The 22,763-nt window shown below is 40.5% G+C and overlaps 1 protein-coding gene across 1 annotated transcript in view; it reads left to right on the top strand.

The window, feature by feature from the left end:
* The window catches only part of LOC108708904 (protein WWC3-like), a 172,521-nt gene that overhangs the window by 54,050 nt on the left and 95,708 nt on the right, over positions 1-22,763 (top strand). Inside the window, 2 exon segments of the mRNA XM_041584721.1 lie at positions 1,383-1,459; positions 12,577-12,634. Coding sequence (XP_041440655.1) covers positions 1,383-1,459; positions 12,577-12,634 — 135 coding nt within the window.

The raw sequence follows: 22,763 nt of genomic DNA, 5'->3' as shown, positions 1-22,763 counted from the left end.
CATTTTGCCTCTTCATGCAATTTATTAACTGCCGTCAGCTAAAAGGAAGATAATGTACAGTTCACAAATAGAGAGATACTGTATGTGTTTGTACTTTCTGTTTTCTTCTGGAATTTTTTTTTTCTAATTATGGACCAGATCTAGTAACATAAAAAAACTGTGTTTTATGGTTTTCACGTAGACTTTTTTTTCTCATTAAATTGCATCTGGCTGTATGGGGAAATCTGGAATTGAGTTAGATAAACTTTTTTATTATCAGTTTGAATCTGGTGTCTTAACTTTATAAATTTGTACATAGGTTATTAAATAAGTTTGGCCAAGATAATGACAATGTAGATTGCATGCAAAACAATAATCCTATTTTATACACAATGGTGTTAAAATGATCTATAAATTATAGATGGGGTGCAAATACCATCATGGGCAGATGTGAAAAAAATGTATACAAGTGTAGTTAGGAATGACTTATTTGGTCTGTCTGTTCAAGCAACATATTTGGATTACATTTTTATAATGTTAGGGTTTTTAGGAGATTGTCTTTATTTCTGAAAATGCTACAAGTGGTTATATATATATCAAAGCCACATTTGTGAAACATAGGGGCAAATTCACTAACCTCCGAAAATTCGCCAGCGAACGATTCGCTCATATTGCAACAATTTGCCAGGCGTAGATTCGTCAGGACAACGCTTATTCACTAAAACCCAAACTTGCGTCCAGGGTGCCGAACGCTGGTGAAGTTGCGCTAGCGTTACTGCACCAAGCGAAGTTGCGCTAGCATTGCCTAATTTGCATATGGTGAGAAGTTAAAGTTCAATGGATGTATATGTTGCAGCAAATACATTACACTACACAAGCCCAGGAAACCTTAATCAAAATAAAATAAAGTTGTTATAATGCTCTACACAGGAACCCAGTGTATAGTTTATGTGCCATATGTTTGGAAATGTAGGGGGGGAAGACAGTTACCCCCAAAAAAAAATTACGCTCTTTTGTAGCCTATCAGCCTTATTATTAATTTTAAGTTGCATGGATGGCTTTAGGCATATCTCTGCCACCTAAAATATCATAGAGATACTGAATCTTAGTTTAGAATGTATTTTGTAGTAAAATGAAAGAATTGGTCAAAGGTCCTTATGTGCCATGAACATAAAAATCCCTACCTTCATCAAAAACTGGCCTTTGAGCAATTAATTAACAGAGGGTTTTTCATTCAACTGGTAAATAGTTTTATGAGATTCTCATCTTGTTCAAACCAGGATGTGACAGGAAGTGCTACATGAAACTGGTTTCATTATCTGCTTTATTGCCATAAATCTGCACGAAGCTTCTCTCGCTTCTCTCGTTTTTTTACCAATGTATATCACTCTATTTTTTTTTAGCCTTTTCTGGATTCTCAGCAAACACAAAGTATGATCCGTACCAAATTAAGGCTGAAATTGCAAACTGGCGAGACAGGGTAAGCTGAAACCTTAATACTCTTCCTAATCTTTCCATCTGTACAGCGGCATCATAGGTTATTGTTTTCACTGTAAGAATAGAGACTGAATGCTTTACTTTTTTTGCTCTACTTTCAAATTTTGCAAGTTAAAGAACAAAACACAATAAAATGTATTACTACTAAAGATCGTAAAGAAAGTTCATATACTGTATATGTCAGTGTCATTTGCCATTGTGTCCTATCTAAATAAACGGTACCTCATTTTTATGTGATTTGCTTTTTCTTTGTAATAATAAATAATACCTTGTGCTATATGTTATCTATTAGGAATACCCCATTTCTTCAACATTCTGGGTGCTGCCTTCAAATGTATGTTAGAATAAAATTCCCTTTTACAAATTGCAGTTTACTTTTGTGAACATAAAGGCTTGTTGGTAAAACAACTGCCAGCATTTAAGAACACAGTTTAAAGATATCCAAGCTTTGTATTCAAAACCGTTCTTTCTGAAACACCTGGGTTAGGGTTGTCTGCAAACCATGACTATATGTTTTGGAGCTATAGCTCCCAGCATACTTTAACAGCTTTTTTTGCCATGATTACATTTTTGGAATCAGCATCAAAATCTTGCCACCTGCCAAATTACAAACTTTAGAAATTACAGAAAAAAATTTGATTGCAGAATATAAATCTTGAAAATGTCTTAATCTGCCCACAATGTATTACTTTTTTTATGGTGTTGCTTTTGAAACTGCATTTTCCCAGAATGTTTTAAAAACACTTTTTGAGTAATCCTTTATATAGACAAAGAAGACACATAGTTGTCCATTGTTAAAGGGGTTGTTCACCTTTTGGACAATAAAGCTAATTTAACAGCCCATGTCATAAAAAAAAGTTTTTGTAATGTATCTTTATTATCTAAAATGTTTGCTATCAGAGATAATACCATAGAAGATATGGATCACCTGTTTTCTGTTGTGGGTTTGCCGACGCGCTCTGTGTAAGAGATGCAGGTTGCCAAATAAGGAAGTTTGGCAGAATCAGCACTGCTCATGGTCTCTCTTTCCTGCTTCATTAGCATAACTTCAATTCCATTGGCTGGCAAGATTCAGCCAATCGGATCAAAGATATGCAAATGAAGCAGGAGAGAGAGAATATGCAGTTCATGAACTTCAGTCATGAACTTTATTTGCCAACCTGCATCTCTTACATGGGGGGAAATTTACTAAAGGGCGAAGTGACTAACACTGGCGAAAATTCGCTAGCGTGACATCATTTTGGGAACTTCACTGATTTACTAACGGGCGCTCTCGTAACTTCGCTTGCGAAGGAGATAGACCTTAATGCCAGGCAATCAGGCGAACGAACGTAACTATGCTAATTCACTAAGGTTGAGATTTGACTGAACGTTACCTCTTGGGCCAGACTTGCCTTCGCCAGCTCAGACCAGGCGAAGTGCAATAGAGTAAATAGGACATGGTCAAAAAATAGTTGAGAAATTTTCAAAGTCCCAAAAAACGCTGGTGTCTTTTTACAGGGTGATAGGCTGCAAAAGATCGTCATTTTTTGTTGGGTACCCGGCTTCCCCCCTACATATATCATATAAACTATACAGTGGGCACATGTGTAGGGCAATATAACAACTCTAGTTTATTTTATTAAAGGGATACTGTCAAAATGAATCAGTTAATAGCGCTGCTTCAGCAAAATTCTGCACTGAAATCCATTTTTCAAAAGAGCAAACAGATTTTTTTATATTCAATTTTGAAATCTGACATGGGGCTAGACATTTTGTCAATTTCCCAGCTGCCCCTGGACATGTGACTTGTGCCTGTACTTTAGGAGAGAAATGCTTTCTGGCAGGCTGCTGTTTTTCCTTCTCAATGTAACTGAATGTGTCTCAGTGAGACATGGGTTTTTACTATTGAGTGCTGTTCTTAGATCTGCCAGGCAGCTGTTACCTTGTGTTAGGGAGCTGTTATCTGGTTACCTTCCCATTGTTCTTTTGTTTGGCTAACAGGGGGGGGGGAAAGGGAGGGGGTGATATCACTCCAACTTGCAGTACAGCAGTAAAGAGTGATTGAAGTTTATCAGATCACAAGTCACATGACTTGGGGCAGCTGGGAAATTGACAATATGTCTAGCCCCATGTCAGATTTCAAAATTGAATATAAAAAAATATGTTTGCTCTTTTGAGAAATGGATTTCAGTGCAGAATTCTGCTGGAGCAGCACTATTAACTGATTCATTTTGAAAATTTTTTTTTTCCCATGACAGTATCGCTTTAAGGTTCCCTGGGCTTGTGTAGTGTAATGTATTAGCTGCAACATATACATATATTCAACTTAACTTCCTGCCGTATGCAAATTAGGCAACGCTAGCGCAACTTCTCTTTGCTTGCCGCAGTAACGCTATCGCATCGTGTTGCGATGTCAGCAAAACCATTGCTGGCACAATTTCGGAGGTAAGTAAATTTGCCCCACAGAGCGTGTCCCACGATCACAGATCACAGAGGAGAGAACTGAGAGTTTTTGCTAATGATCCATTTCTTTGGTATGTATCTCTGAAAGCAAACATTTTAAGTAATAAAGATAAATTACAAAAATGTTTTTAAGACATGGGCTGTTAAATTAGCTTTATTGTCCAAAAGGTGAACAACCACTTTAAGGCTAACACAATGTAACACAATTAAATATAACTTTAGCGATGGTCCCTGGCAATTGACCATCACACTGCTGGAGTGTTTTAGGAGGATGATAGGACTGCTGTTAAAACAAGTGAAGTCTTGTGCAATGTCTCACAAGCAAGCAAGTCAATACTATCTTTATAGATACTAGAGAAATAGAGAATTTTACTTACCTACTTGACGTAAATTCCTTTTCTTCTAGTCCCGACATGTCAGTACACATCGGGCATTGCCCCTCCCAGACCTGGAGGTAGGACCTATAACATAGCCAATCAAAATGAATCATGACCTATAAGACCTATAAGACCACATGACTTCCTCCTCACCACAGTTATACTTTTGCCATAGCAGTACAATAACCTCAATAAATAACTTGGGATGGGAAACCTGTACTGACATGTCGGGACTAGAAGAAAAGGAATTTACGTCAAGTAGGTAAGTAAAATTCTCTATTTCTTCTACGTCCCTCCATGTCAGTAAACATGGGATCTACCAAGCCATGCCCCGAAAACAAGGGGTGGGAATAACCAACATAAGGCAAAAACCAAACTGATGCTAAGGAGGCCCTGAGAAAAGGCCAGCATCACATCCATCCAACAGGGGAGCTGATTAAATGTACATCTCCTGAAAAAGGTAGATAAAAGGCACAAGAACATGAACAACATGTCCTAGGACATGGTAAACGATTGACAACAAGAGCTACAAAACCAACCACTAAATTACAGAGACTGACATTTGAGGATCAAGCATTGCAGATTAAGAATAACCATATTCTGCTTAAAAAGGTTCCCTCGGTGACTAGAGGGATACCTGCAATATGGTTATCTGACAAAACCCCTCCTGGGGAAGAACAAAGATCCTGCAACTGTTAAAACTAAAGGTGTCGTAGGACACAACCAGAATGATGGCAATAGCCATCTCAGAACTAAAACACCCTGGAAACCACCAGGAAATCAATCAGATCAGTAACTAAACACAACTTGGATGCATCTATCACCAGTATTGGAGAAAAACACTATCCTCAGCAATAGCAAGTGGCCCTAAAAAGACTTGGCCCACATTAGCCTAGTCCTGCATCTTAATGGAAGCAGCTCAAACCAGTGCTGACCGGAGTCAACTCCACACCAGAGATCAGCCCAAGATCCACCAACTCCATGCTAATAATACCTAATGAAGACTTAACTAAATGAACACCAACTCTGGGTTATCCTAAATCAGCATATCATTGTAACCATTGTAGAGCCATGCTGGTACAGCCCAGTAGCCACCAACCACCAAATCTAAACTGGGCATACAACAGCACAAGGATAAGCTGCTGAACCAACCAATGTGACTTAAGGCCGTCTACCAGTAAGATATGCTGTTGCCCCAAACAACTGCTACACAAGCAAGCAATGGGACCCAAGCCAATTACAGTTCTAGAAAACACCCACAAAAGCTGAGGCCACTACATCTCAAGCTGCACAGTGCTACAGTTTATGCAAAAACTGAACCAAACACAGAAGCTACTGAATCCAATAGGCTACTGAACCAGCCAACAGCTGGGGTCACAATCCAAAATCAGCCAGCTGGTTATAGCCTACAAATGCTGGTACCAACCAGCAATGATGCACAATCCACTGGCAGAGAGCCAGCCACCATACATGCAAACCAGTGGTGGACCAGCTAGCTATTATGTATTCCAACATAGATGTGCAAGGCCATTGTCACACTAGCAGGCCAAGATGCCCGTCAGCTAAAGTGTATGCAAAACTCCAGAGTGGAATTCTAATACACAAGCAATAGTACATAAGCCAGCTATTGTGAATGCCACCCTTGGGGACAAGGTCACCAACTGCACTGGCACCTGACACAAGTCAATTTCCATACATGCAACAACAGAGCACAAGCCAGTTGTTGAACTTGCAAAACCCTGGTCCACAAGCCAGCCTTATTGATAATAAGCAGTGGCATACAAGACCAAAAACAATGCATGTAAGGCAGAAGCAAAGGTTAGCTGTAAGCTGACAACATATGACCAACCTCAGCTGCTGAATACCAATCAGCAACAAAATTAGCTATGGGCTGTGAAACTCAGAGCAAACACCAGCTGATGGGACAACCCATGTTAGATCCAACCAAATAGTCAATCATGCCTAGTCCCTGGATCAACTTGGACTATGAGCTATTTCCCATAACCCTGTATTCCCTTACTTGCTAAAAAGCTATCCAACCCCTTCTTAAAGCTATCTAATGTATCAGCCTGTACAACTGATTCAGGGAGAGAATTCCACATCTTCACAGCTCTCACTGTAAAAAACCCCTTCCGAATATTTAGGCGGAACCTCTTTTCTTCTAATCGGAATGGGTGACCTCGTGTCAGCTGGAAAGACCTACTGGTAAATAAAGCATTAGAGAGATTGTTATATGATCCCCTTATATATTTATACATAGTCATCATATCACCCCTTAAGCGCCTCTTCTCCAGCGTGAACATCCCCAATTTGGCCAGTCTTTCCTCATAGCTAAGATTATCAATACCTTTTACCAGCTTAGTTGCCCTTCTCTGTACCCTCTCTAATACAATAATGTCCTGTTTGAGTGATGGAGACCAAAACTGTACGGCATATTCTAGATGGGGCCTTACAAGTGCTCTATACAGTGGAAGAATGACCCCCTCCTCCCGTGACTCTATGCCCCTTTTAATACAGCTCAAGACCTTATTTGCCCTTGATGCTGCTGACTGGCATTGCTTGCTACAGCCAAGTTTATCATCTACAAGGACTCCAAGGTCCTTTTCCCTTTCTTTGCCCACTATCTCATCTAACCTGTCTACCACTGAATCTTTTACTGAACCCTCCCCCCCACACCTAGTTTAAAATCTCCTCCAACCCTCTAGCCATCTTCTCTCCCAAAACAGTTGCCCCATCATCATTGAGGTGCAGCCCATCCCTAGCAAAGAGCCTGTAGCCGACTGAAAAATCAGCCCAGTTCTCCAAAAACCCAAAACCCTCCTCCCTACACCAATCTTTTAGCCACGCATTAATCTCCCTACGCTCCCGCTGTCTCCTTAGCGTTGCTCGTGGCTCAGGTAATATCTCTGAGAAAATTACCTTGGAAGTCCTCGCCCTCAGCTTTGAACCTAGTTTTTTAAAATCATTTTTGAGGACTTCACCACCTCCTCTAACTTTGTCATTGGTACCTATGTGTACCAAGACCGCTGGGTCCTCCCCAGCCCCTCCCAATAATCTGTCAACTCGTTCCACCACATGCCGAACCCTAGCACCAGGCAAGCAGCAGACTGTTCGGCATGTAGGGGCCTTGCGACAGATTACCCTATCCACCTTTCTAATAATTGAATCCCCTATAACTAGAACCTGCCTTTCCTTCCTTGCACTCCCCCCACCAAGACAAAACCAATGGCTGTTGTCCTGCCAAGGATTGCCGCAAGGCAAACAGACATGCCCACCAAGGGCCACAACAAGAATAGTAACCATGCCTATCAGTGGCCACAGCCTGGCTGGTGGCCTATGCACCATAGGTCACAGCAAAGACTGGCAGCCACAAGCCCCCCAGGACTATAATAAAAACTAGCGGCCACCTTAGCCAAGGGCCACAGAAAAGGCCAACAGCCCAAGAACCCTGGTAAAAGGCAAGCAAGCACCTAAGTTAAGGGCCATGAAAACAGGCCCGCAGCCATAATAACCCTGGTAAAAGGACAACCAAACAAATGTGCCACGGGTAAAAGACCACATGAGCCAAAGGCTCATGCAACAGGCCAGCAGAACAAGGGCCCTTGTAAAAGGCCAGCAGACCCAGGAGCCGAGTGCCATGGTAAAAATCCATGGACCAAAACAAGGGCTCTAACCCAAGCCAAGGGCCATAATGAAAGCCAGAGGCCACACAAACCCAGCTCCCTGGCGAGATGCCCGAGGCCACACAAGGGGCCATAGACTACAAGCTGGCTTCAAGCATGTAAAGGTGCCAATAGACATAACAGTAAGTGCCCTTCAATCTACCAACAATTAAAGAAGGGAAACCTACAGTCACAAAAGCTCAGTAGATGTAGTATAACTATAACTGAGCTCCCAACAAAAACCACCAGATGGGAATAGAATGTCTAAGAGAAGGCCTACATCACACAAAAAGACGCCATATAAATTGGAACACTGCCTGTTAAGTGTGGAAACATCATAGGAAAAAATGGGGCACAATGCTGCTACAGCGGAACAAACCCCTAGCCGGTCCTGGTAATACCAGGTGTAATAAAAGCACACTTACCTACTGTGTCTGCACAGAGAACTCGGGCTCACAAACCTAAGACCTCATATGACATCAATACAAGAAGTCAGAGGAACACAGGCACCTAACCAGATAATATGCGCTAGACAGTAGGAATAATCCAGTCAGATCCTTGGTGGCAGACTGCTTCTTAGGAGCAGACTCAGGGGCGTAACTACAGAGGAAGCAGACCCTGCGGCTGCAAGTTGGCCCAAAAGGTATAGGGACCCGTGAGGCCCAAATAAAGAGCAATTTCAATATGTATTGGTAAAAAAGCACAACCTCTGGATATGTTAGGGGCCCTAAAATGAATTTGCTGTGGGGTCCAATGACAGTACTGAGCAGACTCAATGTAAGGAAGGAAGGGGCTACCATACTGCTTCAGTAGTGCAAGCCTCCAACCAACCCTGCAAGCACCCAGTGTAATAAAAGGCAAATATAACCTCTGTGTCTGCACAGAGGACAATAGAAACAACAGTAGCAAACTGAGGAGTATCTGCACCTTACCTGATAACAATGAAAAGTCCGTAGGATGGAAACTTCAGCTAGAACCCAGATAGCTTTCAGCTGAGGGACATAATTAGCTTATTAACATGCAGACTTCCCAGTGTAATGAATGTTTCAAACACAACGTGGATACTGGTACTTACCACCCTGATTCAGCAGAGAGATTCACCAGCCAGTACTGAAAGTACCTTGTGTAACTGCATTTTGCACAGAGGACTCCAGCTCAACTCACAACATACGACTTCATATAATATAAGAAGTCAAAGGAACACAGGCAACTTACCAGATAGCTCAGACTTGTCAGCAGGAATATCCAGTCCAGTGGAACACTGCTTGTTAAGAGCAGACTCATAAGAAGGAAGGAGGTGCCATACTGCTTGAGCAGTATGGCACTCCTGGAAGTGCCTTAGGCACATGAGCCAACCTCTGTGTCAGCCAAGAGAATGCAGGTTCACCCATACAAAACTTAAAATATTAAACAGCAATAGCAAAGGGGCCAAAAGGAACACCTGCACCTTACCAGATCGTGACTAGTTAGCTGGATTGAACTCCAGCCAAAGCCCTGATAGCTTTCAGCTGAGGGACATATTAAGCTTATTAACGTGCAGACTTTCCAGTGAAATTAATGTTTCAAACACACAATGGATACTGAGAAATCAAACTTACCGGATTCAGGTACCACACTGCTTAGGCAGAGGGATTCACCAGCCAGTACTTAAAGTAACTTGTGTAACAAGAGCCAATACTGTAGCCAATACTGCATTTTGCACAGAGGACGCCAGATCACAACATAAGACTTCAGATAATACAAGAAGTCAGAGGAACACAGGCACCTTACCAGATAGCTCAGGCTTGTCAGCAGGAATATCCAGACAGGTGGAACACTGCTTGTTAAGAGCAGACTCATAAGAAGGAAGGAGGTGCCATACTGCTTGAGCAGTGCAACCTCTAGCCCTTCCTGGAGGTGCCTTAGTAACATGAGCCAATATAACTTCTGTGTCTGCACAGAGGATGCAGGTTCACCCCTACAAGGCTTAAAATATTAAACAGCAATAGCAACGGGGCCGAAGGCACACCTGCACCTTATCAGATAGTGACTAATTAGCTGGATGGAAACTCCAGCCAAAGCCCCAATAGCTCTCAGCTGAGGGACATAACTAGCTAATTAGCATGCAGACTTCCCAGTGCACTGAGCATTTTTAAAAACACAAAGTGAAGAATCATACTCACCAGCTTGAGGCTATTATAACTAGCCCTTATGCATACCCATGGCCCTTTTGCAGAAGTTCTGTAGAGTTCTGTAAAGCCTCACATAACTCAAAAGAAAAGGGGAGTCCAAAAAGCTCACAGGTAACAATGTGGGAAACCCACACCTGTATCTGTTCCCAAAAAAGCACTAGATTGAATCTTGTGCCTCGCTGGGCATATAGCAGGGGGGCTGTTTTAGCACAGGGCTAGGACCATGGGTATGCCCACACCTGCACTTCTTCCCAATAAGCAATAATTTACAGATTATGCGTCTTGAGGCATCAGGTAAAATCTTCTCCATTACCTGGGAATCATCCCTCTGTGTCCACACAGAGGTAAAAAATAAACAAAAAATAAAAGAAAAAACAAAAAACAAAAGGCTCACAGGTAATAATGTGGGAAGCCCACAGCTGTATCTCTTCCCAAAAAGCACTAGATTGAATCTTGTGCCTCGCTGGGCATATAGCAGGGGGGGCTATTTTAGCACAGGGCTAGGACCATGGGTATGCCCACACCTGCATTTCTTCCCAATAAGCGATAATTTACAGATTATGCGTCTTGAGGCATCAGGTAAAATCTTCTCCATTACCTGGGAATCATCCCTCTGTGTCCACACAGAGGAAAAATAAACAAAAATTACAAAAGAAAAAACAAAAACTTTGTTTGATTTCTCTCAAAATTAGCCAAAAAATAAAAAGTGAGGAGGGAGATCCTACCTCCCTGTCCAGACGGACAAAAAATAACTGTGGTGAGGAGGAAGTCATGTGGTCTTATAGGTCATGATTCATTTTGATTGGCTATGTTATAGGTCCTACCTCCAGGTCTGGGAGGGGCAATGCCCCATGTGTACTGACATGGAGGGACGTAGAAGAAAGAGATATTTTCATTACACTAATAACACAGAATATAAAAATAAAGGGTTGGTGCTCCACTGAAAATTTCAGAACCACTTCTTGCGAAGAGTGCAAAATATTTTCAGCTGTGAAGGGTTTCTCCCATTGTTTATTCATAAGTACATTGGCTGCACTAGGAGAGGGAGACTTACTGCACAGTCCTCCATTATCCTTGTTTAGATCGTATTAAAATATGGTATGGTATATCATCTTTCACAGAAACTTTAAAAAAATAAGGAGGATGCGAATAATGTATAGAGACTTCGAGCACTATAGGTATAGTTACATTTTAAAGAAACTACCAATCCAGACCATTGACCAATGCAGTTATCCCGGAGAGCACAGTCATGGTGGTAAAATCATGTGTGCCATAGTCCTAGTAGAAAGTAAAAGGGACCAGTGGCGTAATTACCAGGGGTGTAAGAGAAGTGACTGCACCAGGGATCATGGCCCCTGCTTCCCTGATGGGGCCATGCATTCCTGGAGTAAATATTCCTTGCCAAAACTTATTTTTAATAAATAGAGTTTACCACTAGATGGCGCGTGTGATGTAGCTGCCCTACGATCTCCTACTTTTGGTTCCTGCTGCCCTCCAAACCAGTATCTGCGCTCCAGCAACAAGATGTTGGTCGCCTAGACTTTTCCAAGGCATCTGCTGGGTGGGAGTTTACCATAGTTTGTGGGGGAAGTGATAGTAGCCTGTTGTTCTGGTGAGCCACTTATAAGTGCCGAGTCCTCAGTATTCCCACCAAACATTTCTTTTATTTTTTGTCCTGGGTGTCAGTGACTTGCTTTGATGGGGTATATAGGATTTGCGGCCTAGCCATGCCTCCAAGCCCCAGGCTTTACCATCCCTGGCAATAGTTGCGAGATCATGTTCCTAAACTCTTTGTGTAAATTGCTGTATACATTGTAACTTTATAGGAAAGATATACTGTACCTGGCATGTCTATTGAATAAAGAGCTTTGCTCATTATGCTTAAGGGCCTTGTGGCTTTGTAAAGAAGGTTTAGGTGTGTCCTTAGGTTCTGCGCTGGTAATTATTCAGCAGGGGTTTGCCCTTACAGATGCTGCTGTGTCCAATCTGGTTTTGGGCGCAAGAAAGATTGCTGTTATTTTAATAGCATTAGCAAGAAGTGCCAGATCTTCAAGAAGTGCCAATTCCGCATGGCATGCAACACATCAGCCCATGGTCCAAAGCAATGGACACTATGACCCGACAATTCCAGGGATGGCCACAGGCTAGTCTTCTAGCCAGGGGTGTTTTTTGTCAAAAGGCAAGTTAAGAAACTTTGTTAGGTAATGCTAAGAAACACATTTCCATTTTTAGAGGGGATCTCTGCTTTAAAAAAACTGTCTTTTTTAATTTCAGACCTGTGACATTGTCAGTAATGGTTGTGGTCCAGCCCAGGGTTCGAGGGGGGCCCAGTTTTAAATTTCTGCACCGGGCCCCTTGTCTAGTTATGCCACTGAAAGAGACATACTTACCAACTGGATATATTCTTGTTATTAACAATATTTTGAATGTGTTTTGTGTGTTTAGCTTTCCAGGTTAAAACGAGAACTGACACTGATGAAACAAGAACTTCTGCAGCTTTTAGGTGGCAAATAGTCGAAGTCAAAGTTTTAAAGAGACAGTACATGATACATTTCAATATTCTAATTTTGACGTTTTTACAACTTCGAATCGAAGTTGCACTATTCCCTAGTCGAAGTACACAAAAAATAGCTTGAAATTCGAAGTTTTTAACTTCGAAAATTCACCTCGACCTTTGATAAATCTGCCCCTAAGAGACTTATTTATTAAAGTTTGGTTTTAGAGGTTTTGGAAACCATTACTACACTCTAAAAACATGATTATCATTGAATTTATTAATGCTTTGCCTGCCTAGCACATACTGTATCCTATACATGCTGGCAGGCAAAGGCTCTAACTGTCAAGCACGTACCTAGTAGGTGCTTAACATTATGAGCACTTCCCTCTGCAACAGCGGCTTATGCTGCCTCTGCAGAGGATTAGGAGTGTTGACAGCCCCCTAGACAATGAGCCAGGGGTGCTGTCATGATGGCCCTGTGATCCGAATTTCACAGGGTTGACCTCCAAGCAGCAGACACGATGTGATCTGTGTCTGACAATTCTTCCTGCCTAAGCTCTGCCCATGCTCCCAGAGACCCTCCAGAGCTGCCAGGAGCCCTCCTGCTACAAAAAAAACAGTAAATTATGCTTTTTTACATACTTTTATTACAAAAAAATGACTTTTGGTGCATTTTTGGATTATTGGGGAGGGGGATGCCTATTTTTTTTTGCACACGTTTGCATACTTACATGCACATATACACATTGTCACACAACTTTTACAAGTGTACACACATGAATACACAAAAAGTTTGTTTTATTTTTTATTTATTATCTCATTTTTACCATTTTGTCTTTTGTTTTTTTACCTAAAAACTGTTTGTTTATTTAGCAGTGTGACTATTGGATCAGTTATTTTTACGACTAACACTACTGTCAGATCAGTTATTTTATTATTTCACTGATTTGCACAGTTTTTGTGGTTTTATCCTGGCATAATTATTCATTACATATATTTAGCATAGCTTTGCAGTTTGCTAGTTTGGTGTAGAAAGCCATGTTTACCCATGTTTAATTCGTCAGAGTGTGTACTTTCCAAAAATATATGGTTTCCTTCCTTTGTACAATTAGGGGGCCTTATGACACATAATACACTTGCAGGGGGCTCTGTTTTCAGCAGCTGAATGGGCAGCCGAGAAATTCATATGAACTATTTTTATTTGGGGTCCTTACATACCACCTGCTTTGGTATATCTATGCATATTGGGCATTAAAATGTTCAGTAGACCTTGGTTTTCATATTTAGGGTGATTTGCCTCTGTATGCTAGAAATTGTGTGAAATTTTAGGCGATTCTTTGAAATGTCATAAAACCGCCTCCTTTAGCATAGTTTTGGAGTAAAGACATAATTGCCCATTTTGGATTCATCAGAATATGTACTTTCCAAAAATGTATGGTTTTCAGTGAGTCTTTGTATTGATAAGGGGAATAAAACTGTTCAGTAGTCCCTTGGTGTTCATATTTAGGGTGGCTTACCATTGTATGTAAGAAATCTGGTGAAATAAATGTACCAAATTGCAATATTTTAAGGCAATTTTCAGAAATGTCATAAAAACTGATGCATGTAGCATAGCTTTGCATTTTGGTAGTTTGGAGTAGAAAGACATAATTGCCCATTTTTTATTCATCTGAATTTGTACTTTTCAGGGGTCTTTTTATGCACATAATATGTAGTGGGGGGCTTTGTTCAAAGAAGGTGATTTCACAGCTGAGAAAATTCATATGCACATAATTACCTATTTTGTATTCTTCCGAATGTGTACTTTCCAGAAATATATGATTTTCTGTGGCCACACTAATTTTTTCTAGCTTTTACCACACATAAAACTGCCAGTGTGTTTATAAATTTGGGTAAATGTAAGTCATCAGATAAGTAAGCACATGGAACATTTGGGGTCTTTACATGCCATGCACTTCAATAAACCTATGTACATTGGGTATCAAACTGTTCAGCGGACCCCTGGCTTTCATACTTTGGGTGTTTTATCGTGGAATCTAATGATGTGGGAATGATAAGATGTTGCAAAGTGGAAGTTATGAGGTGATTTTCGGAAATGGCATCTAAATTGCCTAATTTAGTAAAGCGTTGTGGCTTGGTACTTTGGAGTAGAAAGAGATGTGTACCCATTTTGGATTCGGGGTAATGTGTCCAAGAATATATGACTTTCTGGGGTGTATTTACCTTTTTGTAGCTTTACCCCTCATAAAATGCTGTAAATGTGTTGATTTTGCAGTATCTTAATTTTGGAGCCCCTATATGTCACATACTTTGGTAAACCTATGCATATTGGCCATCAAACTGTTCAGCGACCCCAGGTGTTCATGTTTAGGTTGTTTTATCTGGTGACTGAATGATACAGCATGTGGGATATATGATACTGTAGACTGGAAGCTTTGAGGTAATTTTTAAAAATTTTGACACATTTTTATAAAAAAATAATAGGTTTAGGAAAGAAATGCAACTTGGTAGTTTGGCGTAGAAAGATATATCTACCCATTTTGAATTTGTCCCAATCTGTTCTTTCCAAAATTGTGTAGTTTTCTAGGGTAAACCTACTGTTAGTGGAATGTTTGGGCTTGAAATCAGAAGTATGCAGCTGAGTGGTGGTTTGAATATTTGATAGTGTACTGCATGGAGTTTGACCTATACAAGTGAGAAATCTGCATAAAACAATATATATTTTGTATTGGAGCATTCAGGAGACAAGGAATGGCAATAAAAGTACTAAATCAGCCAACTCTGCGAAGGAAGGAAAGTGCTGAATGATACCATAAAAATACAAATACCTTAAGAACCTCAAAAAATTGAGTTTTGAAAACCTCTAAAAGTCCAAATTGATTTAAATCAGTCAGCAATCAGAATTCAATGGAATTCTACAGAACCTCCACAGCTTTTACTTGTTGAAAGGTTTCCTTGTTTTTTTTTTTTTTTAACTAATAAATCTCAAATTTAGCTTTTTAGAAAAGCCTCAGATTCTAGAATCTCTTTAATTTCCCTTATCATTCCTATAGGATACTCTATTGTTATTGTGGTGTACTAATTCTGACATAGCTTATGATTTGTGATCAGTGTGTATGTCAACATTCCTATGCCCAGCGCCGATTCTACTTACAGCGCCGCCTAAGGCGGCTCCTTCAATGCCGCCCCTCCCTCACCGGCAGGAACACTAATGCGAAGAGCGCAATTGCGCTCTCTCACAATAGTAAAGCCGAATTTCCGGTTTAAAAACCAGAAATTAGGCTCTTAAAGGTACCAGGAGCAGCTTTTTGCCGCCCCTGGAAACCTCTCCTGCGTTGCCGCCTGAGGCGAGTTTCTCAACTCGCCTCATTGGCGGCGCGCCCCTGCCTATGCCACTTCCTGTCTGACTTCATATTAGGCAGATGTTTTCAGACATTTTGGGTTAAACACCCAATATCCTCTAAAGTCCAGCATATGCTCAGACTAGCCCTCACTAGCTCTTATATAAAAGCCTTGATGTAAGGCTAATGGCACATGGGGATATTCATCACCCATGTTTAAATTTGCATTACCACGGGCAACAAATCTCCCCAAAATGTTTTCCATATTTGACACGCAAGGAAACAGCTTGTACATTATTGTGGAGATTTTATATTTGTCCCTTGGTTTTGTAGCTTTTTTTCTCACACACAAGCATACTGGCAGATTAATTCCTTCCTATGTAATTGTTTCTATTGTGGTAGGGATTTAAGATTTTAAACTCCATTAGGATATTAACTGTTGTAAATGATGAACAATATGCGTAATGTGCTGTGCTGTCAGTTAGGTGATTATAATTAAAGATTTATAAAAACCAGGGAAAGCATTTGTACTTTATATTAACCATAATATTTGCTATTTGGCAGAAAAGAAACACTTGAGTAGTCTGGTGAGTTTTATATTAAATAATGTGAAATACAGTAAAGTGTCTGCAGAAAATAGCGAAAAATGACACCAGAAGTTATCACATGGTTTTTGGAAGCAAGGCATTAGTTAAATATGTACGAGTTTTTGGAAACTATTTGTATGTACCTTTAATTGAGCCTAAAGGAAACACTTAGGGGCAGATTTACTAAGGGTCGAATATCGAGGGTTAATTAACCCTCGATATTCGACCATCGAAGTAAAATCGTTCGATTTTTAGTTCGAATCGTTCGATTCGAAGTCGAAGTCGTAGTCGAAGGTCGAACTAGCCCATTCAATGGTCGAAGTAGCCAAAAAAACACTTCGAAATTCGAAGTTTTTTTTATTCGAATCCTTCACTCGAGCTTTGTAAATGTGCCCCTTAATGTGTCACAGCTTGCCCTTTTCTGCCAAAATTTTATTTTTTTATATCTAATTTTGGTTGTAAACAATGCAACCACAAAATACCATACAGTGAAGTAAGTGCACACTCTGTAATTAGATTTTTACACACTCACCCATGTGTGTCTATCCTGTTCTCCCCCACACGCTTTCTCAGAATTAGAACTTTTCTTAAAAACAAGATTAAATTCTGTCCATTAAACCCCCTTTATTTTCACTTAAAAAAAAACACAGAACTTTCTTTCCCAGCTGCCTACCTGAAGCTTCCTTTATTGCCACATCCGTCTCCTCCTTACAGATTGCACCAAAAGAGGATGTTTAAATTTGTAGATCTAAAAATAACCAGTGATGAACTTAGAAGCTGACAGAAACCATAACTCTTCTATAACTTTTGTACATAGTGTAGGAGCTCTTTATTTTTAAGTCAAACCCAAAGTTTCAACAGTGATGAATTAGTAACTGATAATACTAATCTAATGTGATATTTTATTGTTTAATTTTTAGTCTTACTTATTTTGATCTCTGTGTAACGCTGCTGTAAATGGGCAAGTGGACTGCCACATTGTTAGTGTTAATAGAAAATGTATTGTGTCAGACACTAAAGAAGCAGATCACAACAATTCGGGTATGTGGGTTTACCCTACCATTTCTAATGTGCTACTAATTAAAAAACGTCCCTTCCTATTACATGAATACAGACATACTGCAATCTAGTGTGCAGTATGTGTGTACATCAGTTCCATTCAAGTGTTGTGGTTGTGTGTTGTAGTTCAGTATAGTCCAGCATAGTGAAACAACCAGTGTGATTGTTGTAGTAGAATTAAATGATCTTTTGTCTTAATGGACAATCGATCCGGAAACCTTGATGTATCGTGTGGTGATGTTGCGCAATCCCCCGGAAATAACGTCACAGCAGTCGTTCTTAGCTGGGGTCCAGTATTCTGCCTCCCTCTACAATGGCCAGTGGTTTATTATACACTAAGACAAAAGGTGGTCTTACAATATATCCAATCAATGAGCATGTTATGCTATGAATCAATTGGTGGAACCAGCACACAGACACATGTCCATAGAAGAGGGGGGGGGAAAGGTAGACTTCCCTAGGCAAACAAAAGACACCAGGACAAAAGGCACTTCCCCCGGTAATATACATATACACAGACACAGTGATCTTAGCATGGCTTGTACTGATCTTGTAAAAGTACACCTTTGTTCAGTGGTCCGTATTCCACAATCCCAACCGGCGCCACACCCGGCATGCTGCAGTCATGCCTGATGAACACAAATCGGATGGGAATCTGAATGATCGGGCGACTGTGCAAAGGTCGGTCGTAAAGACGCTTATCCCGCATCGGTGGCGGCCATATGGCGAAATATGAAAAAATTCCATGTCATGATTGTCCCAGAAATAAAAGAAATTCCAAGAATGTCCAAGGTACATGACCATAACTCAGTGTCAAATACCTTCACAAGTATAATAGTCCCGTTTTGAATTAACTACAAGACAAATTGATTTACTCCCAAAAATCACAACATATCTTCTCAATTGATACCTGGTTTACTGTAGAGAAGAGAGAATAACCACCATTCTATTATGAGTTCAATTACAAAAAGCAACCAAAGGACACGTTCTCTTAAAGGAAAAGTAAAAGTTAACTAAAGAAGCAGGCTAGAAATATTGTACATTATGTTCTGGGCTTCTGAACCTGCTCAAGGCAACCACATACCTTTAGCAGGGATGATCTGCACCTCTAAAAATGCCCCACTAGCTTCCCATTTCTTTTCTGATGATTCACTGCACATGCTCATTGCTGTTGTCAGTTGTTTTAATTTTTGCAATGGCCCATAAGCTTAGCTTCTCAACAGCTGCTCAGAGCACACTGAGTATGTGAGTGTTGCAGACACTTTCCAAGATGGTGACCCCCTGTGACAGGTTTGAAGTTTTGGATCATTGCTGTTATTGAGAAGCTGAAACTGTAGGCTGGTGCCATAAGTTCAGTAAATAAAACATTGTATTTTTAGCCCTGTTCATTTGTAGGGTTTAGTTCTCCTGTAATGCTTTTGGTGCTGCAGAGAAATGATCCAGTATAGTTCCCTTTGCAAAAGCCTGTGCTGTTTGCCCCATTCACCAATTGGTCCTTCCTTAAAGGGGTGGTTCACCTTTAAGTTAACTTTTAGTAGTCTAAGCAACTTTTCAATTGGTTTTCATTATTTCTTTTTTATAGTATAATTATTTGCCTTTTTTCAACTGACTTTTCAGCTAACAGATGGGGGCCACTGACCTCATCAAAAAACAAATGCCACATATGCAGCAATATTATCCCCATACCTCCTTAAGTTATTCCAAAATATAATGGATACAGACCAAATTAATCTGGAATATTTACAGGCCCATGTGGTACTATCCCCAAGCCGGGCAAGAGCCAAAACCAATGTCAAAATTACAGACCCATCACACTGCTCAACACCGACCTCAAAATATATTCAAAACTCGTAGCTCAAAGACTTAACCTAGTCCTACCTTCCCTTATCAATAATGACTAGGTAGGATTCGTATTAAACACACAGGAAACGGATAGTACCAGAACATTCTCAAAATATTCTACATACACTAAAACAGACTAACACACCTGCCCTGATGTTGACTTTGGACGCAGAGAATGCATTTGAAAGGGTAAACTGGGACTATATGAAAGCCATGGTAACGAAATTCCAACTGGGAGAAGCAATTTTAAAAGCCATACAACCACTTTACTCCAGTCCAACAACTAAAGTCTGTACAACAGGAATCCTGTCAGGTGCCTTCAGGCTAACAAATGGGACTAGACAGGGGTGCCCGCTGTTGCCCCTAATTTTCGCTTTAATGGTTGAGCCACTAAACTCAGAATATAAGAGAAAATTAAAATATAAAGGGCGTAGCCACGTCAGCAGGGCAGCAAAAAATAGGATTATTTACAGATGATATACTGCTGGTTATCACAGAGCCTACAATTTCCTTACCTAATGTGTTAAAGGAACAAGAGAAGTTTCAGTCAATATTATGGTACAAAATAAATACCAAGAAAACACAAGCTCTTCCCATTAATATTTCAAAACAGGCTTTAACAGGGGTCATGCAACACCACTCGTTCGAATGGAGAGACTCCCATTTAATATACTTGGGCATCAAATTACGCAAAGATCCAGAGATGATCTATAAACTAAACTATATACCACTTATTAAACTGGTCAAATCAGAATGCAACAGATGGCAAAAAGAGACAATCACCTGGTATGGGCGCATAAAACATCAATAAAGATGAATCTGCTCCCAAGGATACTATATGTGTTTAGAATGTTACAAGTAGCCCTTCCCCCTCAATTCCTCGCAAACCTACAAAAAGGTGTAAATAGATTTATATGGCAACAAAAGCCCCCGAGGATGTCATTTGCGATATCACAATATCCTAAATCTTCGCGAGGGCTAGGTATACCTAACATAAAATCATACTACATGGCTACAATACTTGAAACGGTGGTTAGATTGCATGCGGAGAGGGGTTATAAAATGTGGGTGGACATGGAGACACATATGGTAAGGGGAAAAACTCTTACTCAGTATTTCTGGTTGCCTAAGAAACACAGACCACCAACAGACAACCTATTGCCGACAACATTACTTTTCCTGAAAATTTGGGACATAACATCTCTAAAATATAAATTTGGATCTTTTCCATCACCATTGCTTCCAGTATACCACAAATTTCTTTGAGCAAATGGATACATGCAGGAATTTAGAAGCTGGGGGGTCTCTATTTCGCAAAAACATTACGATGGTTTGAGGATCTAATGGAAAAATATGGATTGCATCAAAACCAACTCTATGCCTAACAACAAATAACTCATTTTTTACGATCATTAATCCCAGATTACAAATCTCTCCGGAGTAATACTGTCATGGAACACCTCTGCAGTAAATTCTGGAGTGGTAAAGTGATCTTGTCAGATTGTTACAAAATGCTAACCCAGAGAGATGAAACACAAAAATTACCATGTATGGAAAAGTGGGAGAACGAATTGCAAACACAATTTACGCCTGCAGAATGGAATGAATGCATTAACTACAGTATATTGAAGCCCACACGAAAATAACAAGCAAATGGTACCTAATCCCAACTAGAATAACAAAATTTCCTCCAAAGTATCCAACTGTATGCTGGAGACAATGTGGTCATCAAGGTACAGTGCTCCATATGTGGTGGCAATGCGCGGAAGTGGTACCTTTCTTGAATATTGTCTTCAAAATAACCAAAGAGATGTTTTTTTTTTTTTTAAATTCGGGTAGTTTATTGAGTGAATAAAGTAAGCAGTTTACAATGTAAAGTCAAAAGAAGGAAGCACATTGTATCATATGGTACATGTCTTAGATAAAACATAGTGTAGAAAGCATATCATGCAACAAATACTTCGTCATAGGTATAACATTTTACAACATCATTAGGGTTTTCCTCCAACTAGGGATTCAGACCTGGCCGGATGAGTGAAGTTATTACACCATTCACCTTTCCTGAACCTTGTTAACCTAAACTGCTGGAAGGTGTCTTGGATGTTGGGGGTAAATGTCAGTCCAGGGTCCCCAAATTCTTTGGAATTTGGTGGGGGCTCCCCTTTTTAGATACATTAAGTATTCAGTGTTACAGGTATCCTGCATTATTGCTTTCCAGGTAGAGAAGGTAGGAGGAGCCACAGCTCTCCAATTCTGGGTGATTAATCTCTTAGCTAGTAGTAATGCCTCAAAAAGGAAAAGTGACTGACAATGATTCAGCTTTAAGTCTTGAATTATGGCCAGGATGCACGTTTTTGGTGTTCTGGCAATTGTCACCTGAAGCACTGAATCTAAGGTGTCTAGTACTTCCCTCCAGTATGCGGAAAACTTATTGCAGCTCCAAACCATGTGTATCAGAGTTCCCCTTTCCAAAGCACACCTAGTGCAAACATCCGGGGTGTTGGCATTAATGTAGTGAAGTCTGACAGGGGTGTAGTAAGCCCTATGAAGAATATATAATTGAATTAGCCGTAGTCTAAGGTTAGGGGATACTAACTGAGGGGATTCCTGCGCTTCCTGCCATTCCTCATCTAGGATTGTGCCCACATCCACCTCCCATTTAGAACGTAACCCATCCAGATTATTTCCATGCACATCATGTAGCAATTTAGCATATAACATAGTGACCAGACCTTTTGTATGGCCCCTCTTAATGTATAGCAGAAAGGGGTGCGTGGACAGGGAAAAGTCCTGGCGCTTATATGTGGTATTGAGAGCACGGCTGAGCTTATGAAAGGTCAGCCATTGGTTATGCGGGATCTGGAATTGATCTTTCAATTGCGCAAAGGAGATTAATTTACCATCATGCCATACATCACCTAGAGTATTCACCCCACAACCCGACCAAAGACTCATTGGACCTAATTTTACCAACAAGGGGTAGTCTCGGTTGTTCCATAGTGGTGTAAGTGGGTCTGTGGTAGGAGATTTCAGAAGTGTATTTGCCATTTTCCACACCTTACGTAGGGAGCTGATGGGGGGGGAAAGCAATAACTGAGATGTAGTGACAGATTTCCCTAGGATCCAGCTTATCGGGTTATCAGTGAAGCCAGTCAAATGAGCCCAAAGTGAATGTAGCACCTTGTGATGCGAACCTTCCACCCATATAGTGAGGTGGGACAGTTGTGCTTCCAGATAATAGAGATACATATCTGGAAGGGCCAAACCAGCTTTGTTCTTAGCACACATTAGTGTGTCAAGCTTTAG

This window comes from Xenopus laevis, chromosome 2S (assembly GCF_017654675.1).
Source record: "Xenopus laevis strain J_2021 chromosome 2S, Xenopus_laevis_v10.1, whole genome shotgun sequence".
In the NCBI taxonomy this organism is placed as follows: Eukaryota; Metazoa; Chordata; class Amphibia; order Anura; family Pipidae; genus Xenopus; species Xenopus laevis.
The sequence above is the reverse complement of the archived record's forward strand: the minus strand, read 5'-3'. Positions and strand labels throughout refer to the sequence as shown.